General features: G+C 45.6%; 1 protein-coding gene across 1 annotated transcript in view; it reads left to right on the top strand.

The window, feature by feature from the left end:
• The first annotated feature begins 9,089 nt into the window (after positions 1-9,089).
• Positions 9,090-26,930, top strand: part of HSPA12B (heat shock protein family A (Hsp70) member 12B) — a 45,611-nt gene continuing 27,770 nt past the window's right edge. Inside the window, exons 1-2 of the mRNA XM_074285509.1 lie at positions 9,090-9,298; positions 17,502-17,563. Coding sequence (XP_074141610.1) covers positions 17,521-17,563 — 43 coding nt within the window. The 5' untranslated portion in view covers positions 9,090-9,298; positions 17,502-17,520. The remainder of the gene's footprint in view (positions 9,299-17,501; positions 17,564-26,930) is intronic.

Genomic DNA, 26,930 nt, shown 5'->3' with positions numbered 1-26,930 from the left:
TTTCATGGAATTCTGGGTAGTCTCTCTAGCCTAGGTTTTCATGACCCTGCTTTCTGCCTTTTTCCCTCCCACCTATCCAACCCATTCCTCCTTGGTTTCCTTTGCCGGATCTTCATCCCTCTCCCACTAACCACGAGTATCCACAAGTTCTATAGAGACTCTCTTCTCTTCTGCCTCAGTTCTATTCACCTCATCCGCTCCCTCACATCCACCAGTCATTTCCATGCAGGGGATTCCCAGAGCTACATAGTCAATCCTATGCTCTCTCATCCAACAGCCACAGGACATCAGATTTCCTGTAGTTGTTTCAAACTGAACACAGTCCAAAAACAATGCCTTATCTTTCTCTCCTCTCCTAAACTTCCTATGACTATCAAAGGCACTTCATCCTTCCAGTCACTCTTTCTTTCAAAATTCAGTTCCAAGGTTATCTAGAATAAAATGCCTTTACTGGTAAATAAAAACTATAATAAAAAATAAAATTTTTAAAAAGAATAAAAAGCTTTTTCCCCATCCCACCTCTTTTCCAGCTCTTAGGGAGTTCTCATCTCAGATTGCCTTCCATCTATTTTGTATATAGCTTGTAAATAAATACATATTGTCTCCTCTTTGGAATATAAGCTCCTTGAGAACAGGAGTTGTTTTTGTTTTTATTTTGCTTTGTCACTGGGGTTTTCTAGGTTTCTTAACTTTCCGAATCCCTAGTGATTAGCAAAGTTCCTGGTACTTAGTAAAGGTTTAATAAAAATGTGTTTATAGGAGACTAGCTGGAGGCAGCTTAGAGGACAGTACCCCAGAGAATCAGGAACTTATGCCTCTTAGAAGCTACCTCCTTGTCAGTGACCTGTAGCAAAATCCCATTGGAACCAACCTAGTTACACTTTCCACCAGCCAGGATATTAAGGTAGGGATTCTTGTACAGCTGTGGTTTCTGAGAGCTCTTCCAGCTCAGGGGTATTTATAGGAGACTAGCTGGAGGTAGCTTAGAGGACAGTGCCCCAGAGAGGCACTCAGGAAATTATACCTCTAGAGGATTTTAAGAGGAAGAAAGAAGCTGCCTCCTTTTCCGTGCCCTGTGGCAAAGCTCCATTGGTCCAACCTAGTTACGGCCAGCCAGGATGTTATGGTAGGGATTCTCATAGAGCTGTGGCTCTGAGCGCTCTTCCAGCTCTGGAATCTTTCTGTTTGTCAAAAAGCTGGGATGGGAGGAGTCCAACCTAGTTGGTGATGACAGGGGGACAGTGTCCACCTGTCATAAACACACTCCCTCGGGGACTTTAAATGCTCCGACTACAATACTCTCTCTCTCCATGAGTCCCTTCAAAAAGGGAAAATTCTCCAGCCAGATGGTGCTGTTGTCAGCGAAGAGGAAATCTGTCGGAAGGGGGGATTGTGGGCCCGGGAGGGGGACTATGGGCCCGGGAGGGGAGGAGCAGGAGGGGGCTGGCCGGGCGGAGCAGAGGAATTCCTGGAAGGAAGCTTGCCCCTCAGGAATCTAATAACTAAACACGATGGCTGTCGATGGCGCTGAGGGCTGGGGCAGCTGCTCTCCTCCCTTTTCCAGACAAGCCTTTGAAAGGACATGATTCAAGGGGTGCAGGCGGCCCCCTCCCTTCTCTCTGCTCTTCCAGGCTTTGTCACTGACCTCTTACCTCCGACCTACTAAGTTAAAATCCACATGTTCTGTACCTCACCCATCCCCATGGGACCTGATGGAGACTTGATGCTTTATTCACAGATGGGAGGGATTCATTGACCCCTCCTCATCCCTTAGGCAACCCATGGGATCTGGGGGCCACAGGCCCCCCCCGTAAAGACATCACAGAAACAAAGGGGGTTACATTTTGAGGTCATCCCTGGTGGGTGCCCGGTGGGGGAGAAGGCTGGAGAGGCTGGCTGGGGTCAAGCTGGGAATAAAGCTAGAGCATTTGGAGGGGACGAACGGAGGCTCTTCCAAAGTCTAGATCTCAGCGTGGGCCACAGAGCCAAGGGCTGGACAGAGCCAGAGATGGGGGCGGCTCCTAGGGAAGCCATGAAGACAGGGTCCAAGCTCTCATAAATATCTGTGCAGAAGGGGAAAATAGGCTCTCTCCCTCCTGTTCCCCTCCCTAGTCCAACAGAAAGCCAAGAAGCAGAGCGGTGGAGTCTGGCCTGCCAGGACTCGGTGAGGTCAGGGGCCTGGGGGCCTGGGAGCAGACTGAGCGGGTGGGGACCAGGGCAGGGCAGAGGAACAAGAGTAACCCCGAAAGATGGGGCAGCACAGTCAGGGGTCAGCAGAGGGTCATCTGGGCCATCCCTCTGCCCCTGGCCCAAAGCCCTCTGGTGGCTGGACAAAATCGGAGCCTGTATCTTTGCAGTGGGGGCAGTGGAGGTGTCTCCCCCTGCAGACCGGGGGCTCCCCTCTCCTCAGTTAGGGCAGGAACTTTCTGAAGGTTGGACTGGCCATCCCACTCTATCAGGGCCCCCTCGGGGGCCAGATCTACGTGGTCCCCCAGTGGGGAGGAGAACAGGCCCCAGCCCCTTCAGCTTGGGGAGAGGGAAAGCCAGACACCCCTCCCCTTCTCCCTCCCTGACTCTGAGGATGCCGGCTCTCAAACATTACCTTGACTGGGACGTGACTGGGGGTGGGCAGCTCCTCGCTGGCCTGGGAGCTGCGAGGAGGCCCGCAGAAGGAGAGGGACACAGGGCTGCTTCCACAGCCTTCCCTTCCCCCCAAGCCCCTCCCTCATCTACATCTCCCGGCCCCCCCTTTGGTACTTTTCAGAGGCCCAGAGTCTCTAGGGCAGACCCCGACTGCCCTCCTCAGGGCTGAAAGTGGGCCCCCCTTCCTGGGGGGGAGGGGAGGGAAGCCTGCAAGGAGTGAGCAGCATGTGGGTAATGTTTTCCAGACCACCAAGGGCCACCGAGTCTGGGAAGCTTGACAAGGAGAGAGTGGTTATAATTTACTGGGAGGGAGCAGAGGGGGAGGGAGGGGGGGAACAGGAGGAGGAAACAGAGGGAGGTGCACACACACAGTCACACACACACTCACACACAGTCACACACACACTCACACACACAGTCACACACACAGTCACACACACAGCACACACACAGAGTCTTGCACACATTCACATACACACATAGATACACATATACACACACAGCCAGTCTAGGTGCACGGCCAGATTTCAAGCCTCCCTAGGAGGAGGAAGGCAGCAGAGGAGCCTGAGGCACAAAGGTCTAGGGCAGGAGGAGAACTCAGAGTCGTGGAGGCTGACCCCTTCTTTTACAGAGGGGCAAAGTGGGAACCGAGAAGGGAGTCACCTGCCTGCCCAAGGCAGTCAGTGAGCACCTGAAGTGGGATCGGAATTCCAGTCCTCTTTCCAATATGACACTATATTATTTAGGAGCCTTGAATGCCAGATGGAAGCTCAGGGTCTCAGTCAGTGATAGAGGTGGGAGTGGGGGAGGGTCACTGAAAGCTTCAGAGCAGGAAGCAACATTTGTTCTAATGGCTAAACAAAGACGAAAGAGAGACAGAGACAAAGACAAAGAGAAAAACAGAGAGAGAGAAAGAGAGAGAGAAAGAGAGAGAGAGAGAGAGAGAGAGAGAGAGAGAGAGAGAGAGAGAGAGAGAGAGAGAGAGAGAGAGAAAGCGATTTAGAGAAAGACAGAGAGACAAACAGAAAGATACAGAGAAACAGAGACAAAGAGATTTAGAGAGAGAAAGACACAGAGAGACAAAGAGAAAGACAGAGATAGAAACAGAAAGAGAGAGAGAAACAGATAAAGAGATTTATAGAAAGAGACAGAGAGACAAAGAGAAAGACAGAGATAGAAACACAGAGAGACAGAGAAACAGAGACAAAGAGATTTAGAGAGAGAAAGAGACAGAGAGAGAGGGAAGGAGAAAGAGAGAGGGATGGATAGATAGAAGACAGATAGATGGGTAAACAGTTGAATGGATAGATAAATAGATGGTTGGATAAATAGATGGTGAATGAGAGAGACACAAATGGGTGAGTGGGTAGATAGGTAGACAGATAGAGATAGAAGACATGGATAAATAGATGGATGGATGGATCAACAGATGGACATATAGGCAGATAGAGAGACAGACTAGAGGGATGGATAAGAGGAAGAGTGCAACAGATGACAAACAAGATATGTGGCCAGACAGATGATATACTTAGGACACAATAAAAATGGGAGCTGGGTAGAAAGATAAAGTCACAGGGCTTCATGCTTTGGAGTGAAGAATCAGAGGAGTTAGCTCCATTGGTGCTCATCAATCTGAGAGAGCTTCCTAGAGGAATTTTTACATTCTATGTATGTTCTCTTTTGTCCTTCTTGCTATGCAAGGGGAGGGTTAGGTGGGTGACAGTGGTGACCATTAAAGAAACAGCTTTGAAAATCTGGCAGTCCAGGTATTGGGCAAAGACGGCTCATTCCCCCTAGGCTCTTCATGATAGAACCACAGAGGCTCCTTTCTGTTCCTCCATCTATTTCCGGACTCCATGCCTTTGCCCCTGCCGTTCTTGGGTCTGGAACGCTCTGTCCCCTTACCTACCCCCCAGGTTTCTCTAGTTCCTTTCAAGGCTCAGCTCAAAGCCCACCTTCTGCAAATAACCCTTCCTAGCTCTGTCCTGCAATCCTCCCCAGTCACTCCTTTGAGAAGTCCTTCTCTCCACCTTCTAGGTACATAGCTGTCTGTATGTCATGTCCCCTACTAGACTGTGAGCTTCTGAAGGGCAGGAATTCTCTTTTGCCTTCCTTTGAATGCCCATGCTTAACACAATTTTCGGCATACAGCAGGCACTCAATAAATGCATGTTGTCTGATTAAGTGAACCTCAAGAAAATTCTCCAAGAGTCTCTCTGCCCTCTCTTTTCACAGAAACCACATAGAACCAAGGAAAGCATGTAAACTCGGAGTCTGCAAACCTGGATGAAAATCCTGTCCTGTCCATTCATTTTCTATGTCCACGACACTTTAAATCTCTGATCCCAAGATATCATAGCCTTGGAAGTCCAGTCTTCCAGATTTCCAGAGCCCGGGATCCAAAAGCCTGGAACTCAGAGAGGGAAGGCAAGATGGAAGCCTGGCTAAAAGGGCATCTGACTTTCTTGGTCAGAGCTAGAAAATTAGACATCCCAAAGGGAATAAGAATTCACATTTCACGCAATATAAGATTTACAAAGCTCTTTGTTCCCAACAACCCTTGGAAAGAGAGCAACATATAAGCTTGGCTCTGGCAACTCTATTCCCATTGGAGAAACCATCTTCAGAGAGTAGTGGTCTGCACCTCCCTAAGAGTAATCAAGGTCACCCTGAGGCATTGTAGATCAATTCTAGGGGCACCTAGGTGGTACAAGAAGTGGATAAATTACTTGGCTTGGAGTGAGCAAGGCCTGAATTTAAATTTAGCCTCAGACACTTACTGGCTGTTTGATCATGGGCAAGTCACTTAAGTTCTGGCTGCCTCAGTTTTCTCATCTGTAAAATGATGAATCAAAATAGCACCTACCTCCTGGAATTATAGGAATAATAAAATGAGATTTTATCTATAATGTACTTTGAAAACTTTAAAGCACTATGTCACTGCTGGTTAGTGTGTAAGTGAATCACGTAATACTAAACAGTTCTTGGGCCTCCATCTGGTATACTTCCCAGTTACTCTGTCCTCAATATTGATGGACTAATTGATTTCTCTTTAATTGAAGAGAAATAACCTTCCTAATAATCATAATAGCTCTAAAAAAAAAAAGGCATTTTAAGCTTTGCAAATAATTTTAGAGAATAATCTCATTTGATCTTCACAACAAACCTGGGAGGAAAGTACTATTACTATCCTCATTTTAGGAAGAGTAAACTGAGGCTGAAGAAGTGACTTGACTTGCCTAGTAAGCCACAGATGAGGAACTTTCCATCTGGCCCACATCATTTAATCAAAGAGAGAATGGGATTTGTGTCTTCAACCTTATTCTAAGGCTCATACCCTACCCATGGTCCTCAAACTTTTTAAATAGGGGCCAGTTCACTGTCCCTCAGACTGTTGGAGGGCCGGACTATAGTAAAAACAAAACCTCACACTGTCTCCGCCTCTCAGCCCATTTGCCATAACCGGACAGGCCGTAATTTGAGAACCTCTATACCATACATCCCATTGTAGATCCCTGCAGAATAATTGAGTGAGGGGAAAGGTGCCTTATAGAAGCAGACTGATGGGAGATATGGGATTCCCACTCCCAAGGAACTCCTAGTCTCATAGGGAGAGAAATCCCCAGAACAGCCGAAGAAACAATCAGATATTTGCCAGTAAACCCAGCTAAAAGGCAACTCTGGACTCTGAAGGCTGGAAAAAGGGGGCTTTGCCCCAGGAGCTGGTAGCAACAAACTGCTGAAGGCCTACAAAAATGAAAAGGCGGGCTGCCTGCCCCAAGCCTCAGACACTAAAATTAGGGAGTCAGAGGGAGATGGCTAAGGCCCAACCTCAGGCCATCCTCCTTTTCCCAAAGCCAGAGACTGGAGAGAATCCAGGATCAGGAAAACATGGGAAGAAGTTTTCCTATTTATTACAAATTATATATAGAGACACTTTTTTAAAGTATACTTTTAAATATATGTAGACTAGCTTTTAAGATACATATGCTTGGTTTTATTTTTAAGGAAATTTTCCTGATTCTCCCAATTATTAGCACCCATTCTCCTCAAATTGCTTTGTTGTTTTTTTTGTTTGTTTGTTTGTTTGTTTGTTTTACCAATAAAGCATTAGGCTGGCCACATCACAGCTACTCAATGAATGCTGGTAGATTCATAGACTTTTAAAAAATATGTACTTCTTAAAAGATAGATTGTTTTTAAATACATGCTTGTTTTAAAAAATATACTTTTAAATATATATACTAACTTTTAAAATACATATGCTTGTTTTAAAAAAGAAAAAAAGAAAAATTTCCTGATTCTCCCAATTATTAGCACCCATTCTCCTCAAATTGCTTTTTTTTTTTTTTTTTTTTTTTTACCAATAAAGCATCAGGCTGGCCACATAACAGCTACTCAATGAATGCTGGTAGATTCATAGACTTTTTAAAAATATGTACTTCTTAAAAGATACATACTTGTTTTTAAATACATGCTTGTTTTAGAAAATATACTTTTAAATATATATACTAACTTTTAAAATACATATGCTTGTTTAAAAAAAAAAAAAAAGAAAGAAAAGAAAAATTTCCTGATTCTCCCAATTATTAGCACCCATTCTCCTCAAATTGCTTTGTTGTTTTGTGTTTTGTTTTTTGTTTTTTGTTTTTTTTTTTAACCAATAAAACACCAGGCTGGGCACATAACAGCTACTCAATGAATGCTGGTAGCTTCATAGACTTTTAAATATTTTATATTCATATCCAGAATTGGAAGAGACCTGGCAAGACACAGGCTTTGACGCTTTCATTTTACACATGAGGGCATTGAGACAAAGAGGTTAAATGACCATTGCCTGTAGGATCAGAGATCTGAATCTAGAAGGCATCTTAGAGACCATCCAGTCCAACATCCTTCTTTTACAGATGGGAAAACTGAGGCCGAAGGAGATTAAGTAACTCCCTCAATGTCACACACTGAGCATACATATATCTTCTGAGGTGGGATTTGAACTGATTTTCTCTGCTGTAGAGTTTCATTTCTGAGTCCCCAGTACTAATCAGGAGCTACTAAGTTAATGCTTGTCAGTCAATGGACTGATTTATGTCTCTTGGTATTTATTTAAGTGGGTCTATGCTGTATCTTCTCTATAGAATGTAAGCTCAGTGAGGGCAGGGACAGTTTCATTTTTGTCTCTGTTTCTTCCCGTCCCAGGATGACCCACAAAGGCCACCGAATACATGAGAAGGGATTCCGAGAAATTCCCTCAGGATGACCTCTCCCAGGTCAGCTGCAGGGTTTAGGGGCCTCGTTGGTCTGGGGAAGAAAAGATCTGACTCAGAGAGCAGGCCTCCCTTGCACCCTCCGGCCTCCCAGGCCACAATAGCGGATCTGGGGCCAGAGGAGAACAGTGGGGCGGTGCTCACATTCTTATGGCCTCATCCACAGCTGGCCGCCAAGCCTCCGCCGTCATTCCTGGGCCAGGGGCCAGAACCAGGTGGGGCTGGACCAGGAAGGCAATGGGTGGGACGGCTGGACGCCACTGGAGCTTCCCCGGCGTATACCAAGAAGACTGGTCCGGTGCAAATGGTCATTCTTAGTCGTCCTCCTAACTAGTCTTCATCTGGGCTTTCAGATTTACCCTGACTGTGTACATATACACCTACATACATACACACCTATATATGCACACACACACACACACACACACACACACACACACACACACATATATATAGTGAATATGTATATTGTGTCTGTATGTATTGTGTATTTTATATACATATATTGTGTGTATAAACATATATTGTATATATACATAAATACACAAATATAGTGTATATATATCTACATATATATGTGTGTATATACATATATATATATATATATATATAAAATTTGGTTCTCAGAACAGCTCTGTGAGCTGGGGGCCCTTATTATTTCCATTTTACAGTTGGGGAAGCTGAGTCCCAGAAAGTTCCGATGCTCGGAGCAGGGTTACACACTAAGTTCTGAGGTCCGATTTGTCCCATCTTGCTTGTCCCCGGTCGGGAGTTGTGCCTTGTTCGAAGGCACGGGCTTCCCTAGAAATCTCAGGGCTCCCCCGCGCTCTCAGGGTAGCCTCGGGCTAGGAGGGGTGCCTCCAAACCCCCACACGGACAGCCCCGGCTCTCCCCAGCTACCTCTGTTCCCGGACCCTCCCCATAATCCCAAGGTGATAGCAGCATGGGGGGAGAAATAGAAATTCCTGCCTGGAGGGCCTCGGGGGCTGCCCCGTGAGTCAGGGGAGTGGGGGGGGAGAGAGGGGCCCCGGGCCGAGCATTTGGGCTTCGCTCTCCCCGCCCCCCCCCCCCGCCCCTCCCACATCTGTGTCTGGGATTGCTATCTGAACCCAGGCACTCGCTCCGCTCTGGGCGGGCCAGCAGGAGGGGAAGGGGGCCGGGCCGGGGGGTGGGGCCGGAGGGTGGGGGACCCGAGCGGGAGGAAACAGTCCAGAAACCCCCGGACTTGGGGCATCGTCCGCCTGCCTGCCGGCCCGCCCGCCCGCGTACGCGCGACTGGGGAAGGTGCGGAGCCGCCTGCCGCAGGGAGGTGAGACCCGGCCACGGTCCCCCGAGCTCGGCCACGGTCCCCCACGGCTGCCAGGAGCGCGGGCGCCGAGAACTAACGGGAGGTGAGCGCCAGCGCGGGCGGGGGAGGGCGCTTTCCTACCTGACTCCGGGGCGGAGGGGGGGGTTCGGAGGGGGCTCTTAGGTGCTGGCCCGGAGTCTGGGACCCCCTACACACACACACACACACTCACACCTCACACACGCACACTCACATAAACACACACACTCACACTCACACCTCACACACGCACTCACACAAACCTCTCTCTCACACACACACACTCACACCTCACACACACACACTCACATAAACACACACACTCACACTCACACCTCACACACGCACTCACACAAACCTCTCTCTCTCACACACACACTCACACCTCACACACACACACACACACACACACACACACACACTTCACACACAACACTCACACACTCACATAAACACACACACAAACACACACTCACATAAACACACACTCATACACAAACACACACACTCACATAAACACACACACAAACACACACACTCACATAAACACATACACACACACTCACACACACAAGGTGGGTGGCTCCACGACCCCTGCCAGGACCTGAAAAATGGGGCCTCGAAAGTTCCGATTTTCCCCAATAAAGCGTGTGTGCGCGTGAATGCTTGGGGCTCCCCACCTCTCGGGCGCCGGGCTCGGGCGGAGCCCCTCCTGACTGCAGCCGGGACCACGCCGCCCCCTCCTGCACCCTTCCTCGGGGAAGCTGGGAGGTCCAATGCGGGAGGGGGATTCCTTAGTGGGCTAAGGGAGGATCCTGGGGCAGCCTCTGTGTGGGGTCGGGGTGGGAGGGACCCTGTGCCGGGGAGAGCCAGAAGTGGGGCGGCTGGGTGGGGTGGGGAGCGGGTGCTAACTTCTGACCGTTCTACCCACAGAAAAGAGTCGGGGAGGCCATGGGGGAGGGGTGCCTGAGGGGTCCCCAGAGAAATAGATTGGGTTTGGGGATGGGTAAGGAAAGGGAAAGGAATGGGGGAGGGGGCGTTGGAGTAAATGCAGATCATAAAATGTAAATGGAGAACTTACTTAGACCCTCGGAAAGTTAGAGAGCTCAACCCCTGACTTTATAGAGGTCAGTCAGCAGGCACTTTAAAGGGCCTCCCGGGTCAGGCGCCCTGCAGAATGGCGGGGACACAAAGAAAGGCTAAAACAGGGGAGGAATCCGGAGCCCAAAGAGCATAAGGATTGAACCGTGCTCTCGGGCCTCGGTGTCTCCCGTTAGGCGTATCTCAGGCGGTCTCCCTTTCTGTCGGTGGCCGGCTCTATTTGGTGTCTCTCTAGTTTTCAGTCGGTAAAGTTGTTTCTTGGGTCAGGATAAACTATCTGGTGGGGGGGAGGGGGATAGGAGGTGTACAAGGGTCCCCAAAGTTCGAGGGCACCATAGCTTAACACTATGGGGACAGCCTGAATAAAAATATAAGCTCTTTTAATGGAGCAAAGATGTGGACGCCCCAGAAGTAGGATAAGAGGAAGATGGCACTGGGAGCTTCCTTGAATGATGTTGATGATGATGATGATGATTATCATTATTATTATTACTGAAGCAATTGGGGTTAAGTGACTTGCCCAGGGTCACACAGCCAGGAAGTGTTAAGTGTCTGAGGTCACATTTGAACTCAGCTCCTCCTGACTTCAGGGCTGCTGCTCTATCCACTGTATCCCCTAGCATCCATGATACTAATGTTTTAAGGGAATTTCTTATGCCTGTCAAAGTTTAATGTTTGAGGTCTGAGTGACTGACTGACAGACGTGATAGGGAGAAAATGTGTGGATCAATGGAAGCAACTAATTGACAAATATTGATTAAGTGCCTGGAATTGTGCTGGACTCTGAGAATACAGACAACAAAACAGCTCCTGTCCTCAAGGTGCTTCCATTCTATTGGAGAAATAATCGATCATCAGATGAGTGGATGTGAAGTCTGAAGCAGAACATGTCAAGTGTGTGTCTGGGGGAGTGGGGGGGGATTGGGCTTGGTTTACTTTGACTCAGATCCCCAAATGTGAAGGCGGTAAGGTCTTTGATGACTGGGATCTTCCCAGCATTCCCTCTTGTAACTAAGTAGCACCATGCTAGGATTGGACTGGGTGGACTTTGAGACTCTGTGACTCAAGCTCCCACCCCCTGAAGCCAGCATAGAAAATGTAAATTTGTGGATGAGGGGTGGCTTTCCATCCCCAGGACCTCATTAGTACTTTTGCACATAGTAGGTCCTTTAAATATGATGATCCAATTATACTGTTCTGCTTAGAGATACTGCCTTCTGCTTGTATCTCTAAGCACTTGATTTGGGATTCCAAACCCCCCCCCCAAATCTTTTTCAGCTCTGATTTTCAAACCCCTTTTTTTCCTATTCTCCTAAACCTCCTCCTTCCTCAAGGACTGAGATTATAGTGGCTTTTCCTATGGAACATTCAGTCATTTTCTCGGTCTTAACTGTATCTTTGCCAAGAATACCCCAAAGACTTGCTGTTTCCTTCTCCAGTCCATTTTACAGATGAGGAAACTGAAGCAGGCAGGATTAAGTGACTTGCCTGTGGTCACACAGATTGTATCTGAGGCCAGATTTGAACCCAAGCTGAGTCTTTCTGATTTCAAGCCCAGCACTCTGTCCATCCAGCTGCCTTTTCCTCTAGGAGGGTCCAAGTAAAGAGACCTGGATCCTGGTTCTGAGTCAATTACTCCCTTACTACTTAGCCCTTTCTGAGCCTCAGTTTTTCCTCATCTCTTTTGTGACTTGGAGAGGATTAGTCAGGCCCTTCTGAAAAATAGAATGGAGAGAATTAATCTTGCCCTCAGGACGCCTCCAGTCTGGTGGGGAAAATATCAGGATTCATAAAGCACTAGACAAATTAGTGCCCTCAATCCTCAGATGAATCCCCTCAAAATCAGCCCACCCTACATGACTCTTGACCATGGCCTTCCACTGGTTCCTCCCATAAGTTTGATGAAGAATTTAGACACAAATAAATATAGAGACCTATAATACCTACCAGCTAAGCAACCCTAGGCTACTCACCTAAATTCCCAATCCTGTATTGGTAAAGGGAGTTTCCATACTGGAAGTTTCCTACATGATGAAATCACTGGTCCAGTATCTCTTCCAAAAACTTCACATAGGGAGGATGCCCTAGTACAGGCATATGGAAGAAAAGATATGGGTACAAATAAACATAGGAAATTGCTATGGGCCTGACATAATGATTAGATAACATGCCTTTATGAAACTTAGGGTCTGGTAGGGAGGCAACATAATTATATGTATATATAAATGTATACAAGTCCCCCCATTGTATTGTGGTTTAGGTTTCCTGATCGGGGAAGGAAATCTTCAGATCTGGCCAAATACTCAGAATTGACAGAGATAGAGGCAGACAGAAACAGAGAAAATAAAGGTAGAGATAGGGAGAGGAAAGAAACAGAGACAGGAGAGACTGACTCATGTATGTGTATATCTTTGGATGGGTGGGTAAATGGAGATTGTTTATTCTTTTTTCTTGAAGAAGACCACGACATCAGGAAAGAGACGCTCCAATATGTAAACGAGGGAGGGCTGTGTAAAGTCTCCCTCCAGGAGCCATCTGGGTCCAATGGGGGATGGATGGATGGAAGAAGGGATGAATGGAAGGAAGGATGGATGGATGGATGGATGGATGGATGGATGGATGGATGGATGGATGGATGAATGGATGGATAGAAGGATGAAAGGATGGAAGGAAGAATGGATGGATGGATGGATAGAAGAATGGATGGAAGCATGGATGAATGGATGGATGGATGGATGGATGGATGAATGGATGGATGGATAGAAGGATGAAAGGATGGAAGGAAGAATGGATGGATGGATGGATAGAAGAATGGATGGAAGCATGGATGGATGGATGAATGGATGGATGGATAGAAGGATGGAAGGATGGATGGATGGATGGATAGAAGAATGGATGGAAAGATGGATGGATGGATGGATGGATGAATGGATGGATGGATAGAAGAATGGATGGAAGGATGGATGGATGGATGCTTGGAAGGATGGATGGGTGGATGATGTAGACTGCATCTAGGATTTCAACAGTATAATAAACTCCCAGTGAAGAAACCATTATACCAATAAAAAGAGAAAATGGCCTATTTTTAGTCTTAGAGGTTGCTTGGGGCACTGAGAAGCTATAAGTGGTTTTTCTTGAACCCAAGTCTTGCCTTTTAGCCCTCATGACATGCTACTTTAATAACAACAATATTAGAGTCAAGGACATACTAACGTGGCACTAACATAGTGATGTCATTTTGGTCCTCTTCAAGAACAAAGGACAATCATTTGATTTAACTTAGTAAACACTTATTAAACACCTACTGTGCATCCTCAAGGAAGTTACATTCTACTTAATGGAGGATAACAGCTGATATTTTAATGGGCAAAAAAAGCCTTTAAAACCTTAATTCCTTTGACCCTCACAATAACTGTGAGGTTCTATTATTATCTCCATTTTTACAGATGAAGAAACTGAGGCTAAGAATTTGCCCAAGGTCAGAGGAATAGAAGTATCTGGTGAAGATTTCAAACTCAGGGACTCCTTACTGGAAGATTGTTCACTGTAGCACAGACACAAATATCTTAAGACGCAACATTATGTGCATTAGGGATCAAATAAAATGCTATGTGAAGAAGTCACACAATCCTAGACCCAGAAGGAACCTCAGGGATCATCTAATCTACGTCTCTTACTTAACAAATGGGAAAACTGAGGCTCATGGAGTTTAAATGACTTGCCTGTTTATTTCATAGAAGATAATGTAGGGGAGGGGCTGCCTTGAACTATCCACACTTCCTGCCCTGGCCCCTTAGGACCAGCATTTATGAGAAGGTTGGTAAAATCATGGTTCTAGAGCTGGAAAAACTAGAAATCCACCAAGTCCAACCTTTTCATTTTACAGCTGAGAAAACTGAGTCCTAGGATGAGGAATCAGCTCCCTTTTGGGCCAAGTTTACATTGTCTGAGGTCATCCGTTGAAAGGGACATCAGCAACCATTGGGCCTAACTCATACTCAAAAGCATTTTCAACTAGTGGTCTTCATGATCATTATTGTATTCCCACTGAAGCCCCCCTTTTCCAGAGTAAGCACGTCCAGTTAGGGTTTGGTTTGCCAAGCAAGTTTAAGGATCAGCCTGTGGTCAGGGTTAGTGACCAACCTATGGCAAGAAAGAAGGGTCAGTGTATGGTCAAGCTTAAAGGTCAACCTGTGGCAGGGATTAAAGGTCAGGCTGTAATCAAGATTAAGGGATATTCTACTGTAGAATATTAGGGGTCAGTCTAAATTTGTAGTTTTGGTCAGGCTTTAGCCAAGTTCAGGAATTAATGTGTTGAACTAAAAGGAGATTAAAAAAAAGTCAATCTGTGTCCCATGTTTGGGCTCAGGTCAGGGGTCTCTGGCAACGGTAAGCCTGAGGAGGCGGTCTGTGTCTGAAGAACAACGGAACCTCTGTATACATCTAATTGGCTCAGGTGGCCATGGAGCCTCATTAACACATTATAACCAGCAATGTCTGCTCCCCGTTTGCAGGGGGTGGGGGGCTATCATAGGTGTTTCCCTCCCAATTTTCCTCCCTGGGACAAAGCCCTAGTCACCATATCCTCCATAAAACAGCTCATTACTTCTTCACCTTCTCCATGAAACTCAGAAGTCTCTAGGGATCATTACCCAGCCCCTAAGTTTCCTATTTCTAGAATGAACACTGGAAATTTTTCTCATTTATCAATTTTTCCATACAGAGATATGGGATGTAGACGCCTTTCTCTCATTTCTGGCTTGAATACAATCTGAGTGCTGCTGTGGAGCCGTGTTATTTTTCAGGGTATACTTATATTTTGGGTTCCTTCTGAAAGAGCGCTCGTTAGCAAGTTGGAACTATGCTCAAAAAGTTATCAAACTGTGCACACCCTTTGACCCAGCAGTGTCTCTACTGGGCTTACATCCCAAAGAAATACTAAAGAAGGGAAAGGGGCCTGTATGTGCCAAAATGTTTGTGGCACCCTCTTTGTGGTGGCCAGAAACTGGAAATTGAATGGATGCCCATCCGTTGGAGAATGGCTGAATAAATCATGGTATATGAATATTAGGGAATATTATTGTTCTGTAAGAAATGACCAGCAGGAGGATTTCAGAGAGGCCTGGAGAGACTTACAGGAACTGATGCTGAGTGAAATGAGCAGGACCAGGAGATCGTTATACACTTCAACAACGATACTGTATGATGATCAGTTCTGATGGACGTGGCCATTTTCAACAATGAGATGATTCAGGGGCAGCTAGGTGATGCAGTGGATAGAATAGCAGCCCTGAAGTCAGGAGGACCCAAGTTCAAATCTGATCTCAGACACTTAACACTTCTTAGCAGTCTGACCTTGGGCAAGTCACTTAACCCCAACTGCTTCAGCAAAAACAAAAAACAGAGAGGATTCAAACCAGTCCCAATTGTTCAGTGATGAAGAGAGCCATCTATACCCAGAGACAGGCTTGTGGGAACTGAGTATGGGCCACAGCACAGCATTCTCCCTCTCGCTATTGTTTGCTTGTATTTTATTTTTCTCTCAGATTTTTTTTTCCTTCTCAACCCAAATTTCCTTGTGCAGCAAGATTACTGTATAAATATGTACACATATATTGGATTTAACACATATTTTAACATATATAACGTATTGATCTACCTGCCATCTAGGGGAGCGGGTGGGGGGAAGGAGGGGAAAAGTTGGAACAGAAGGTTTTGCAAGCGTCAATGATGAAAAATTACCTATACATATGTTTTGTCAATAAAAAGCTATAGTAAAATTATATATATATATATATATATATATATATATATATATATAGAGAGAGAGAGAGAGAGAGAGAGAGAGAGAGAGAGAGAGAGACAGAGACAGCACTCTCATTTTAAGTTTATGGCCTAAATGTGCACTAATGTGACATGACTGTGTGTTTGTGCACACATATGCCAGGAAATCACACAGGACATCAACCTGACAACTCCTGGAATTCCTTCCACTTGCCCCACCCTCTTTGCCCCCCTCCTCTTTACAGTAATGTCCGGCCCTGCCCTCTCCTTCCATACTTCTACCAGGGACAACCTGAGACAGCCTGGTTCAGTCCCCAGCTCCAGGACTTAAGCCGACAAGGCTCCCATAACTAACCTAGGCCTTGGGCCTGGAGCTGGGGATTGTTCCTTTCTTTTCCAGCCGAGTCCAGGTGCGATCACTTTACTCCAGGTCAGGTAGAAGCAGATGTTGCCCTGCTGGATTCCTCCAGCAGCTCCAACTCTCCTTCCGGCCTCCCCCCAGAACAATCGGCCTTGTCCTCCTCGGCCCCAGAGGGCAGAACTAGAGTAGGGAAATAGAAAAGATTTAAACTTGTCCAAGAGATGCTTTCCTAACCATGGAGCTATTTAAAATGAAAAGGTCAGCTCCCCCGGAGGTCAGAGGTCCCTGACCTGGGAGGTCCATTCAGCAGAGACACCGAGATTCCATGGCTGTGTGTCCAGACACATCCTCATGTCTCCATGTGGGCACTTGTGTGTTTTGCTTTGGGGTACATGTCAGGTCTGAGAGCCAGTGGATGAACTCCCAACCCTCAATCTGGCAAGCCAGACACTGGAGAGGGCCGAGGGTGGCCCATTGCCAAGGCTGGGTTTACAGTTCAGAGCCCAGGTCCCCCTGGTGGGAAGAAGAGGGACCACTGGGTTTCTGAAGGCAGGCAACGATGGCAGGCTGCGGAGAAAGCGCTAAGAAAGAGGCTGGGGTAAATATGTGGGCACATATTGGATGTAACATATTTCTACCATGATTAACATATATTGGACTACTTGCCCATCTGCAGGGGCGGGGGGGAGATTGGAACACAAAATTTTGCAAGGGCTGATGTTAAGGAATTGTCCACGCATGTGTTTTGCTTGTTTTTTGTTTTTTATTTTATTTTATTTTATTTTTTCTGAGGCTGGGGTTAAGTGACTTGCCCAGGGTCACACAACTAGGAAGTGGTAAGTGTCTGAGGCAGGATTTGAACTCAGGTTCTCCTGACTTTAGGGCTGCTGCTCTAGCCACTCACACATATGTTTTTAAAAATAAAAAGCTTTAATAGAGAAAAAGAAAGAAAGGTGCTAGGAGGCAATTGGGCAGTTGGCCAAGGTGCCCGATCTCACTTCCTTCCCCTTCTTATCCACAGTCTTCCAAGGGATGCTAAGATGCTGGCTGTGCCGGAGTCCCGGATGCACAATCTGCAAATAAGTAAGACTCGACTCCCCCATTCTCTCCCCTGCAGCTCAGCCTCCCTCCCTCCCTTCTTCCCTCACTCTGAATGATTTCCTCCCAGTTCCTTCTTCCTCTTCTTCTTTCCCTCCAAACGGACATTAAAACTGCACCTACCTCTAGCCAGCCCCTGAGAGCATGAACACACTCACACACTCACACACATACACCCCCTGCAAAAACAATACTTACAGAGAAAAGAAAGTCTAGATTTTCTCCATTCAGCCTCTGCCTGTGTACACATAGACTCCCACATAGATAGAATGTTATGAAATCATTGAATTCAGTCCAACACACACTTATTTTTTCCTTTTATATATATATATTTTTTTGTATTCTCTCTTTTTTTAATTTTTTTATTTTATTTATTTATTTATTATTAAATTTATAATTATATTTTTTTTTGACAGTACATATGCATGGGTAATTTTTTTTTTTTTTACAACATTATCCCTTGTATTCACTTTTCCAAATTTTCCCCTCCCTCCCTCTACTCCTTCCCCTAGATGACAGGCAATCCCATACATAATAAATGCCAACACACACTTATTAAGTGGCCACAGGGTACAAAGCATTCTGCAAAATGCATGAATGAATAGCCAGGGGTGAGAATGGAAGAAACTGTTAAATGTACATGTACAGAGTGGTTCTGATTTGTTTGGGGAAGGCTGTATGGGAGCACACTGCTAGAACGCAGTGTAAATTAACATATCTGAATGCGCAGAATGGTACATAAATCCATCAATATGGGAGGTATTAACAAAATTACACAAATTACATAAACACATAGTAACATAACACAGGCTAGTAGTGATGTCACAAATAGCATGAATCAACATGAGAATTTTATACATGTCCATAAGTCCTAGAAATAGTCCAAAAGGAATCTATTGTCCATTAGTTCATGGGCCAGGAATCCAATAATTCCTGCAAGTTTTGAAGTACTGCAATAGTCTCATCGTGTGTTGGGGAATCCAATGATTCCTGCCAGTTTTCAAGTCATGCAACAGTCTCATTATCAGCCATGCTCTTTCAGTGTCAGATGTTTCTTAGATCTTCTCCTTTGTTTTGAGGTTTTTCTCTTTTTTCTGTCTCTCTCTGATGGACAAGGCGAATACGGCTTGTTGGCATCCATTTCCTTCTCCATCTGATTCCTTCTCCATCTGTAGGAATACAAGCAAACCGTCTCTCCCAGGCAGTTAACCTATCTGGTCCCTTCTATTTACCACTTTCTAAATCTCTCATCACCTGGCAATTACATTGAAGCTGTTTGCACTGGACACTGTGCTTCTGTTGGTTTAAAAAGCCTATATTTTCCCCAAATGTAATCACTTTCTGCCATGTGATTGCTTTTCAGTTGATAGATCACATCAGAGTCCTAAACTTCTAAAGGTGTAACCTTGGCTGCCATCATGCCCCACTTGTCTTTTGTATGATATCTTGAAGCTAGGCCCTGCTTCTCATTTCCTTGGGTCAATCTACATTCTGAGGCCCAGTGGAAGCCCTTGTGGCATTTTGGACATGGGGTTTTAGGTATTCTCTCACGCTATCTCTATATCTACACTGAGCTCTAAGATGTCCTATCTTTCCAGTTTCCTTAGCCAGATGTCTGGTCATTATTTCTGTAGCTGCATTTTCTCCAATGGCTCTTGTGACAGCTGTTTGCAGACGTCCCACAAAATCCCCAAAGGGTTCAATGGGACCTTGCTCTACTTTCGTGAAGGCTTCCCCCCGATCTTTCTGTCTGGGGAGGGAACCCCAAGTTTTGATTGCAGCAGTAGCAATTTGCTCCTATGCTCCTATGGGGTAATTAATTTGTGCTGAATTCTCTGCATACTGACTTCACCTGCTAGTTGGTCAAAGGTGATTTGTACATTAACTCCAGTTTGCTTGAATCCTATATAATTCATGATACTCTGAAAGCCACAACAAGTTTTGTCCAGGTTCTAAACATGTCCTTGCTATGGATTCCAATCACTGGGGGTTAGGATTTCATAAACCAAATTATCTAGTAATCTAGATGATGTAGTCCCATAAAGAGTATACACCCTTTGTTCAAATCCTTAATTTTTTCCAGATCTGAAGGAGGGTATCTCCTCCTTTGCTGACCTGAAGAGTCAAACTCTTCCAATCACAGGGTATACATTTATTTTTTTTTTTTTTTCTTTGAGCATTTTTTTTTATTATATATATATATATTTTATAACATTATCCCTTGTATTCATTTTTCCAAATTACCCCCCCTCCCTCTATTCCCTCCCCCCCGACGACAGGCAATACCATACATTTTATATGTGTTACAATATAGTCTAGGTACAATACATGTGTGCGAATATCACTTTCTTGTTGCACAATAAACATTAGAATCCGAAGGTACATGCAACCTGGGCAGACAGATATTAGTGCTAACAATTTTCATTCCCCTCCCAGTGTTTCTTCTCTGGGTGCAGCTACCCCTGTCCATCATTGATCAACTGGAAGTGAGTTGGATCTTCTTTATGTTGAAGATTTCCACTTCCATCAGAATACATCCTCATACAGCATTGTTGTTGAAGTGTATAGTGATCTTCTGGTTCTGCTCATTTCACTCAGCATCAGTTGATCCAAGTCTCTCCAGGCCTCTCTGTATTTCTCCTGCTGGTCATTTCTTACAGAGCAATAATATTCCATAACCTTCATATACCACAATTTACCCAACCATTCTCCAACTGATGGGCATCCATTCATCCTCCAGTTTCTAGCTACAACAAAAAGAGCCGCCACAAACATTTTGGCACATATATGTCTCTTTCCGCTCTTTAGTATTTCTTTGGGATATAATCCCAGTAGTAGCGCTGCTGGGTCAAAGGGTATGCACAGTTTGATAACTTTTTGGGCATAATTCCAGATTGCTCTCCAGAATGGCTGGATTCTTTCACAACTCCACCAGCAATGTATTAGTGTCCCAGTTTCCCCACATCCCCTCCAACATTTGTCATTATTTGTTCCTGTCATCTTAGCCAATCTGACAGGTGTGTAGTGGTATCTCAGAGTGGTCTTAATTTGCATTTCTCTGATCAGTAGTGATTTGGAACACTCTTTCATGTGAGTGGATATAGTTTCAATTTCTTCCTCTGAGAATTGTCTGTTCATATCCTTTGACCATTTATCAATTGGAGAATGGTTCGGTTTCTTATAAATTTGGGTCAGTTCTCTATATATTTTGGAAATGAGACCTTTGTCAGAACCTTTGTTTTTAAAAATATTTTCCCAATTTGTTACTTCCCTTCTAATCTTGTTTGCATTAGTATTATTTGTACAGAAACTTTTTAGTTTGATGTAATCAAAATCTTCTATTTTGTGATCAATAATGATCTCTAGTTCTCCTCTGGTCATAAATTCCTTCCTCCTCCACAAGTCTGAGAGGTAGATTATCCTCTGTTCCTCTAATCTATTTATTACCTCCCTCTTTATGCCTAAATCATGGACCCATTTTGATCTTATCTTGGTATATGGTGTTAAGTGTGGATCCATATCTAATTTCTGCCATACTAATTTCCAGTTTTCCCAACAGTTTTTTCCGAATAATGAATTTTTATCCCTAATGTTGGAATCTTTGGGTTTGTCAAAGATTAGATTGCTATAGATGTACCCTTTTTTGTCCTTTGTATCTAATCTGTTCCACTGATCTACCGGTCTATTTCGTAGCCAATACCAAATGGTTTTGGTGACTGCTGCTATATAATATAGCTTTAGATCAGGTACACTTAGACCACCTTCCTCTGAGTTTTTTTTCATTAGTTCCCTTGCAATTCTTGACCTTTTATTCTTCCATATGAATTTTGTTGTTATTTTTTCTAGGTCATTAAAATAGTTTCTTGGGAGTCTGATTGGTATAGCACTAAATAAATAGATTAGTTTGGGGAGTATTGTCATCTTTATTATATTCGCTCGGCCTATCCAAGAGCACTGAATGTCTTTCCAATTATTTAAATCTGATTTTATTTTTGTGGCAAGTATTTTGTAATTTTTCTCATATAATTCCTGACTTTTCTTTGGTAGATGGATTCCCAAATATTTTATACTCTCAACATTTGTTTGGAATGGAATTTCTCTTTGTATCTCTTGCTGTTGCATTTTGTTAGTGATATATAAAAATGCCGAGGATTTATGTGGATTTATTTTGTATCCTGCCACTTTGCTGAAATTTTGAATTATTTCTAGTAGCTTTTTAGCAGAGTCTTTGGGGTTCTCTAAGTATACCATCATGTCATCTGCAAAAAGTGATAGTTTGATTTCCTCATTTCCTACTCTAATTCCTTGAATCTCTTTCTCGGCTCTTATTGCCGAGGCTAGCGTTTCTAGTACTATATTGAATAGTAATGGTGATAGTGGGCAACCTTGTTTCACTCCTGATCTTACTGGGAAAGGTTGCAGTTTATTTCTATTGCATATTATGCTTACTGACGGTCTTAAATATATACTCCTGATTATTCTAAGGAATAATCCATTTATTCCTATACTCTCAAGAGTTTTTAGTAGGAATGGATGTTGGATTTTGTCAAATGCTTTTTCTGCATCTATTGAGATGATCATATGGTTCTTATTAATTTGATTATTAATATGGTCAATTATATTAATAGTTTTCCTAATATTAAACCAGCCCTGCATTCCTGGAATAAATCCTACTTGATCATAGTGTATTATCTTGGAGATGATTTTCTGAAGTCTTTTTGCTAATATCTTATTTAAGATTTTAGCATCAATATTCATTAAGGAGATTGGTCTATAATTTTCTTTCTCAGTTTTCGATCTACCAGGTTTAGGTATCAAGGGTATACATTTATTAAATCAGATACATCCTGTCCTTCTTTCTTAGCTTTAACCAGTGCCTTTTGTAATCTTGTCATAGGCTGCTTCCCAGGTGGTGCTGATTGTGTTACTGTCTCTCCCCCTCCTCCTTCCCCCTGTTCCTTCTCCCTCCACCCATGAAGAGTCAATTGAGGGAGATAGGTCAGGGTATGGGGAATGCTCTAATGGCTTCTGCTGTGAAGCATCACACTCAGAATTGTACTTAACTCCATTCTTATCTAATTCTTCATCCTTTTCACCTAGTTTATTTGGCTCTGTCCCCTCCTGCTCTTTCTTCTTACTTATGTAATTTCCTAAAGCCAGTTGTATTAAATTATATGTATTAAGTGTATCTTTGGAAATTGAGTCAGGGTCATTTTCATTGTAGAATTGACATAAGTTGCCCTCCTACTAATTTCCACTCCTCTAGATCCACTTCTTTTTCCATAGAAAAACAAGGAAATGTGTACTGTACAGTTTCTAAAAGTCCAGTGATCTGCTCCCCACTTATAATCAAACCTTGGCTTTTCTTAAGTCTGACAATGCTCTCCACACATTTTCCTTGAATTGGAAAAGAAGGCTATTTTCTAAATATCTATCCCATTTTAGCTGAAGCACTACTTTAGCCCTTTAACAAAGTTTCCTTGTCTATTTTTGTACTCACCCTAATTTCTGGGTGGAGGAGACTTTTCCATTGAAATCAGGATCGGGTCTGCCCCATGTTGGGTGTCAAAATGTAATATTCTTCTCTAAAATATAATGTTTTCTTTGGGGAAGGTTTCTTGGGGGGCTTCTGGGGGCAGCCTTCCTTTCAGTTCAGTAATCACCCAAATGCAGCCAGCAGTCAAAGTCCAAATCCTTTATTGTCTCTTTCCAAGTCTTGTCTCCTTTCCTGCGGCCCAGTTAGCTTTCTTAGAGGCCTTCTGTGGTCTTGGCTCCGAGAGCTTGAGCTCCCACCTGCCTTCTCTGGCTTCTGAATCTCCCTGACTGAATCCTGGCTGAGACTCTGAGAGCTTCTAGTGGGCTTGTCCTTTCTGGCCCTGACAGCTCCTCCTTACATGCTCTACACTGAGTATACATCAATCATTATATCACTAGGAAACCATTATTTGTTGTAGGATTAAATCAATGCTAAACTAGATTTAACCATTATCTCCTCAATTCCATTTAGCACCTTGTTTCAAGTTCTGGCCCATAACATCTCCTTGTAGGGTCAGATCAATCATACTGAACCATGCTAAATTAGTTAATTGTTGTCTCTATCAGTTCCACAGACTTAGTGCCTTGTTTCAAGTTCTGGCCCATAATAAGGGACCAATCAAGTTACCTTTGTTAGACATTTATTAAGCACCAACTATTTGCTGGGTCCTGTGCTACACATGCTGTGTGTGAATGTGTGTGAGTTTGAGTGAGTGTGTGAGTGCTCCCCTCCAGCCATTCTCCTCTGTCCCCATCAGCTGGGGTGGGGCACTCTCCCCAGGAAGCCCTCTCACAAAGACCTGGCCGGCCCTTCCTTCCTGCCCTCCTCCCCGCCTCCCCTTGCCTGCACTTTCCAGGCCAGCCCTGCTCAGCCCTGGCTCACCCAGCCCCCTCTCACCACAAAGCCTCAGCCCCTGGTCCTGACCCACGGGGCTTGCCTCTGCCTCTCTGCATCAGCCCGTCCAGCTGCGGTTGCCTCAAACTCCTTCCAGCCACTTACTTCCCCACCCTCAGCCCTCTGGGAGGCGAGGAAAGTAGAGGCAATACTTCCCAAGTCATCTATGGGGAAACCTAGGCCTGAGGCAGTCAGGAGCCCACCCAGGGCATCTGGTCCAACCAGAAGAGACAAGTCTGTCCTAGAGGGACCCGAGAGGGGAGGGAGCTCGAGCCCCTCCCTTTATAGAACAGCAAGAGACAAATCTGAAGTGGGATCTGAACCCAGGTCTTCTGGCTTAATCCAGTGTTTTCAATCAAGCCTCCTTGGAAGTTATGGATCTCACACTCACACTCTCACACACACACACTCACATTCACACACTGATGGATGATACAATGAGAAAAGTGCTGGCTTTGTGGTCAGGGCTCTGGGTTCCTGCTCTTCCTCTTGGGACTGGAGCTCCTGGCCACGCCACAGCCCTCTCACCGGCGCCTGAATCAGGTGGTCCCTAAGATCCTAGACCTGTACTTGTGCCAGAGACATCATTGTCCCCCAGGACTTTCCCAAACAATACAGGCCCCTTTTCCCAGGGTCCTTATGGACACACTGTCCCATTCCCACCTAATGATTCAAAGGGCAGTAATTTTACTGCAAGGAGGTGGGACAGGAAGGAAGGGAATTGCAGAGTCAGGAGGCTCCTCTCTGCCTCCATGGAGGGCACGGCTCAGCCCTGTGTTGTGGAGGCCCCCAAGGCTCCTCATCCCCACTGTATTCGCCATTTCCAAGACCCTAAGGAGCTCAGAGACAAGGAGCCTCCAGAGATCCCTCCTGGGGGCTAGCCCACCCCAAGGGACCAGGGGATTGTCAGGGCAGGGCCAGGGTCAGGGTAGAGGCAGGGGGGGCGGCTTCCCTGATGATTTTCAGCATTGTCACCCTCCACAAGAACACTACCACACACATACGCTTGTATAACTTTAAGGTTTGCAAGGTTTTCCCACAGTGACCCTTTGAAGTAGGTAATATGACACAGTGAATAGGAAATCTCATCTCCAGGAATTAGGCACTTCATAGCTGTGTGACCCTGGACCAATCACTTCACCCTGCTTGCCTCAGTTTCCCCATCTGTAAAATGAGCTGGAGAAGGAAATGACAGACCGCTCCGGTCTTTTTGCCAAGAAAACCCGAAGTGGGGTCATGAAGAATCAACCACAGCTTAAACAACTCAACAATAACCAGTATCACCATCAGCTTTTAGAGATGATGAAATAATGAAAGTAGAAGATTGGGCCAGGGTCACGCTGCCAGTGAGTACTGGGACTGCTGTCGAAATCTGTGTCTTCCGATACCAGGTTCATCGTTCTTTCCACAGCCCAGAAACTTTCCCCGCTGTGCCCTCCTCGATCTGCCAACCCCCAACATGGTTGCAGCCCTACCATCTGCCCCCTTTCCTTGGTTTCGGCATCAAGGGGAGGGGAGGAGGGGAACAAGTCTAGATGTGGGGGCACCTCGGAGCCATCTAGTCTCACCCCTCCTTTCAGGGGGGACAAATCGACTCGTCCTGGACCATGAATAGCAGAGCAGGGATCTGACGGCCAGCCCTTCTCCCCCGGGGCCCGTGACCCCTCAGGATTTTTGTGGCCATCTTTCTGCAGAGGCACCATTATGTGCCAGGTACCATGAAGCCTCCCTACCTTCGAGGAGACTCCTGAGGGCAGGGGATGGGGTGGCCAGAGAAGGGGCATAGACTCTGAGCCCAGAGAACGGATGCCCACCTGTCAGGAGTGTCTGAGAGGAGATCCCTTTGGTGTTCCATTGAACCCAGATGGCTGCTGGGATCCCTTCCAGGGCTCGGAGCCTGTGATTCTCATTCTGAAAAAAAAAAAAAAAAAAAAACAAAACACGAGACTAGTTGAGAAAATCGAGTGCTAAAGATATGGGGAGGAAGTGCAGATGAGCCCCCTGGGGAGGGGCAGAGGCTACGAGTCTTCAGCCCCTACCTGGACTGCACTTGGACTTACTGAAAGGGGCGGGGGGACTGAGGAGAAACTAAGGCAGCTTCAAGCCCACCAAAAACAGACCCTGGCTGTGTTCCCCTCCCCCCCTCCAGCTCCTTCCTCCAGGCTGCCAGCTGGGGCCAGTCTGTCCCCCACGGCCGGGTGGGATGATTAATTCAGGATCTAATTGGAACCATGTGGGTGGGTGTGGGGAGGAGGAGAGGAGGGGGGGAGGCTTCCAGTCCATTAAACCAGTCATTCCCCTGATCTGAAACTTCCCACTCCATCCCCTTGTCCCCTCCCCCTCTTCTGTCTCACTGTTTGTCTCCGAATCCCCCCACTTTCTTCCTTCCCCTCCCCCAGGCCCCGCACCCCCTCCTCCTAATAGCTGCGTGCCCATCCCCCTCTCTGTCAGACTCCCGGAATGTAGGATTTGGAAGAAACTTTAGAAATCATTTCAAAGGGAGTTTCTTAATCTGAGAGCTGTAAACTCTGGGCGTGTGTTTTGATAACAGCATTTAAGGATCATTAGCCTAATCCTTTGTAAGGTATTTTAAATGTTATGTATTTAAAAACATTTATTGGAGAAAGGCTCTGCTGGCTTCACTGCCAGAGGCTTCCGTGACACCAAAAAAGCAGAGAACACCTGGGCTCAGTGCCCATTGCTGGGTATCCCTCCCTCTGACTCCCATCTCTGCCCAGTGCTCCTCCCCCTGTGCCCCGTGCCCATTGCTGGGTATCCCTCCCTCTGACTCCCATCTCCGCCCAGTGCTCCTCCTCCTGTGCCCCGTGCCCATTGCTGGGTATCCCTCCCTCTGACTCCCATCTCCGCCCAGTGCTCCTCCCCCTGTGCCCCATGCCCATTGCTGGGTATCCCTCCCTCTGA

This window comes from Sminthopsis crassicaudata, chromosome 2 (genome assembly GCF_048593235.1).
Source record: "Sminthopsis crassicaudata isolate SCR6 chromosome 2, ASM4859323v1, whole genome shotgun sequence".
Classification (NCBI taxonomy): Eukaryota; Metazoa; Chordata; class Mammalia; order Dasyuromorphia; family Dasyuridae; genus Sminthopsis; species Sminthopsis crassicaudata.
The sequence above is the reverse complement of the archived record's forward strand: the minus strand, read 5'-3'. Positions and strand labels throughout refer to the sequence as shown.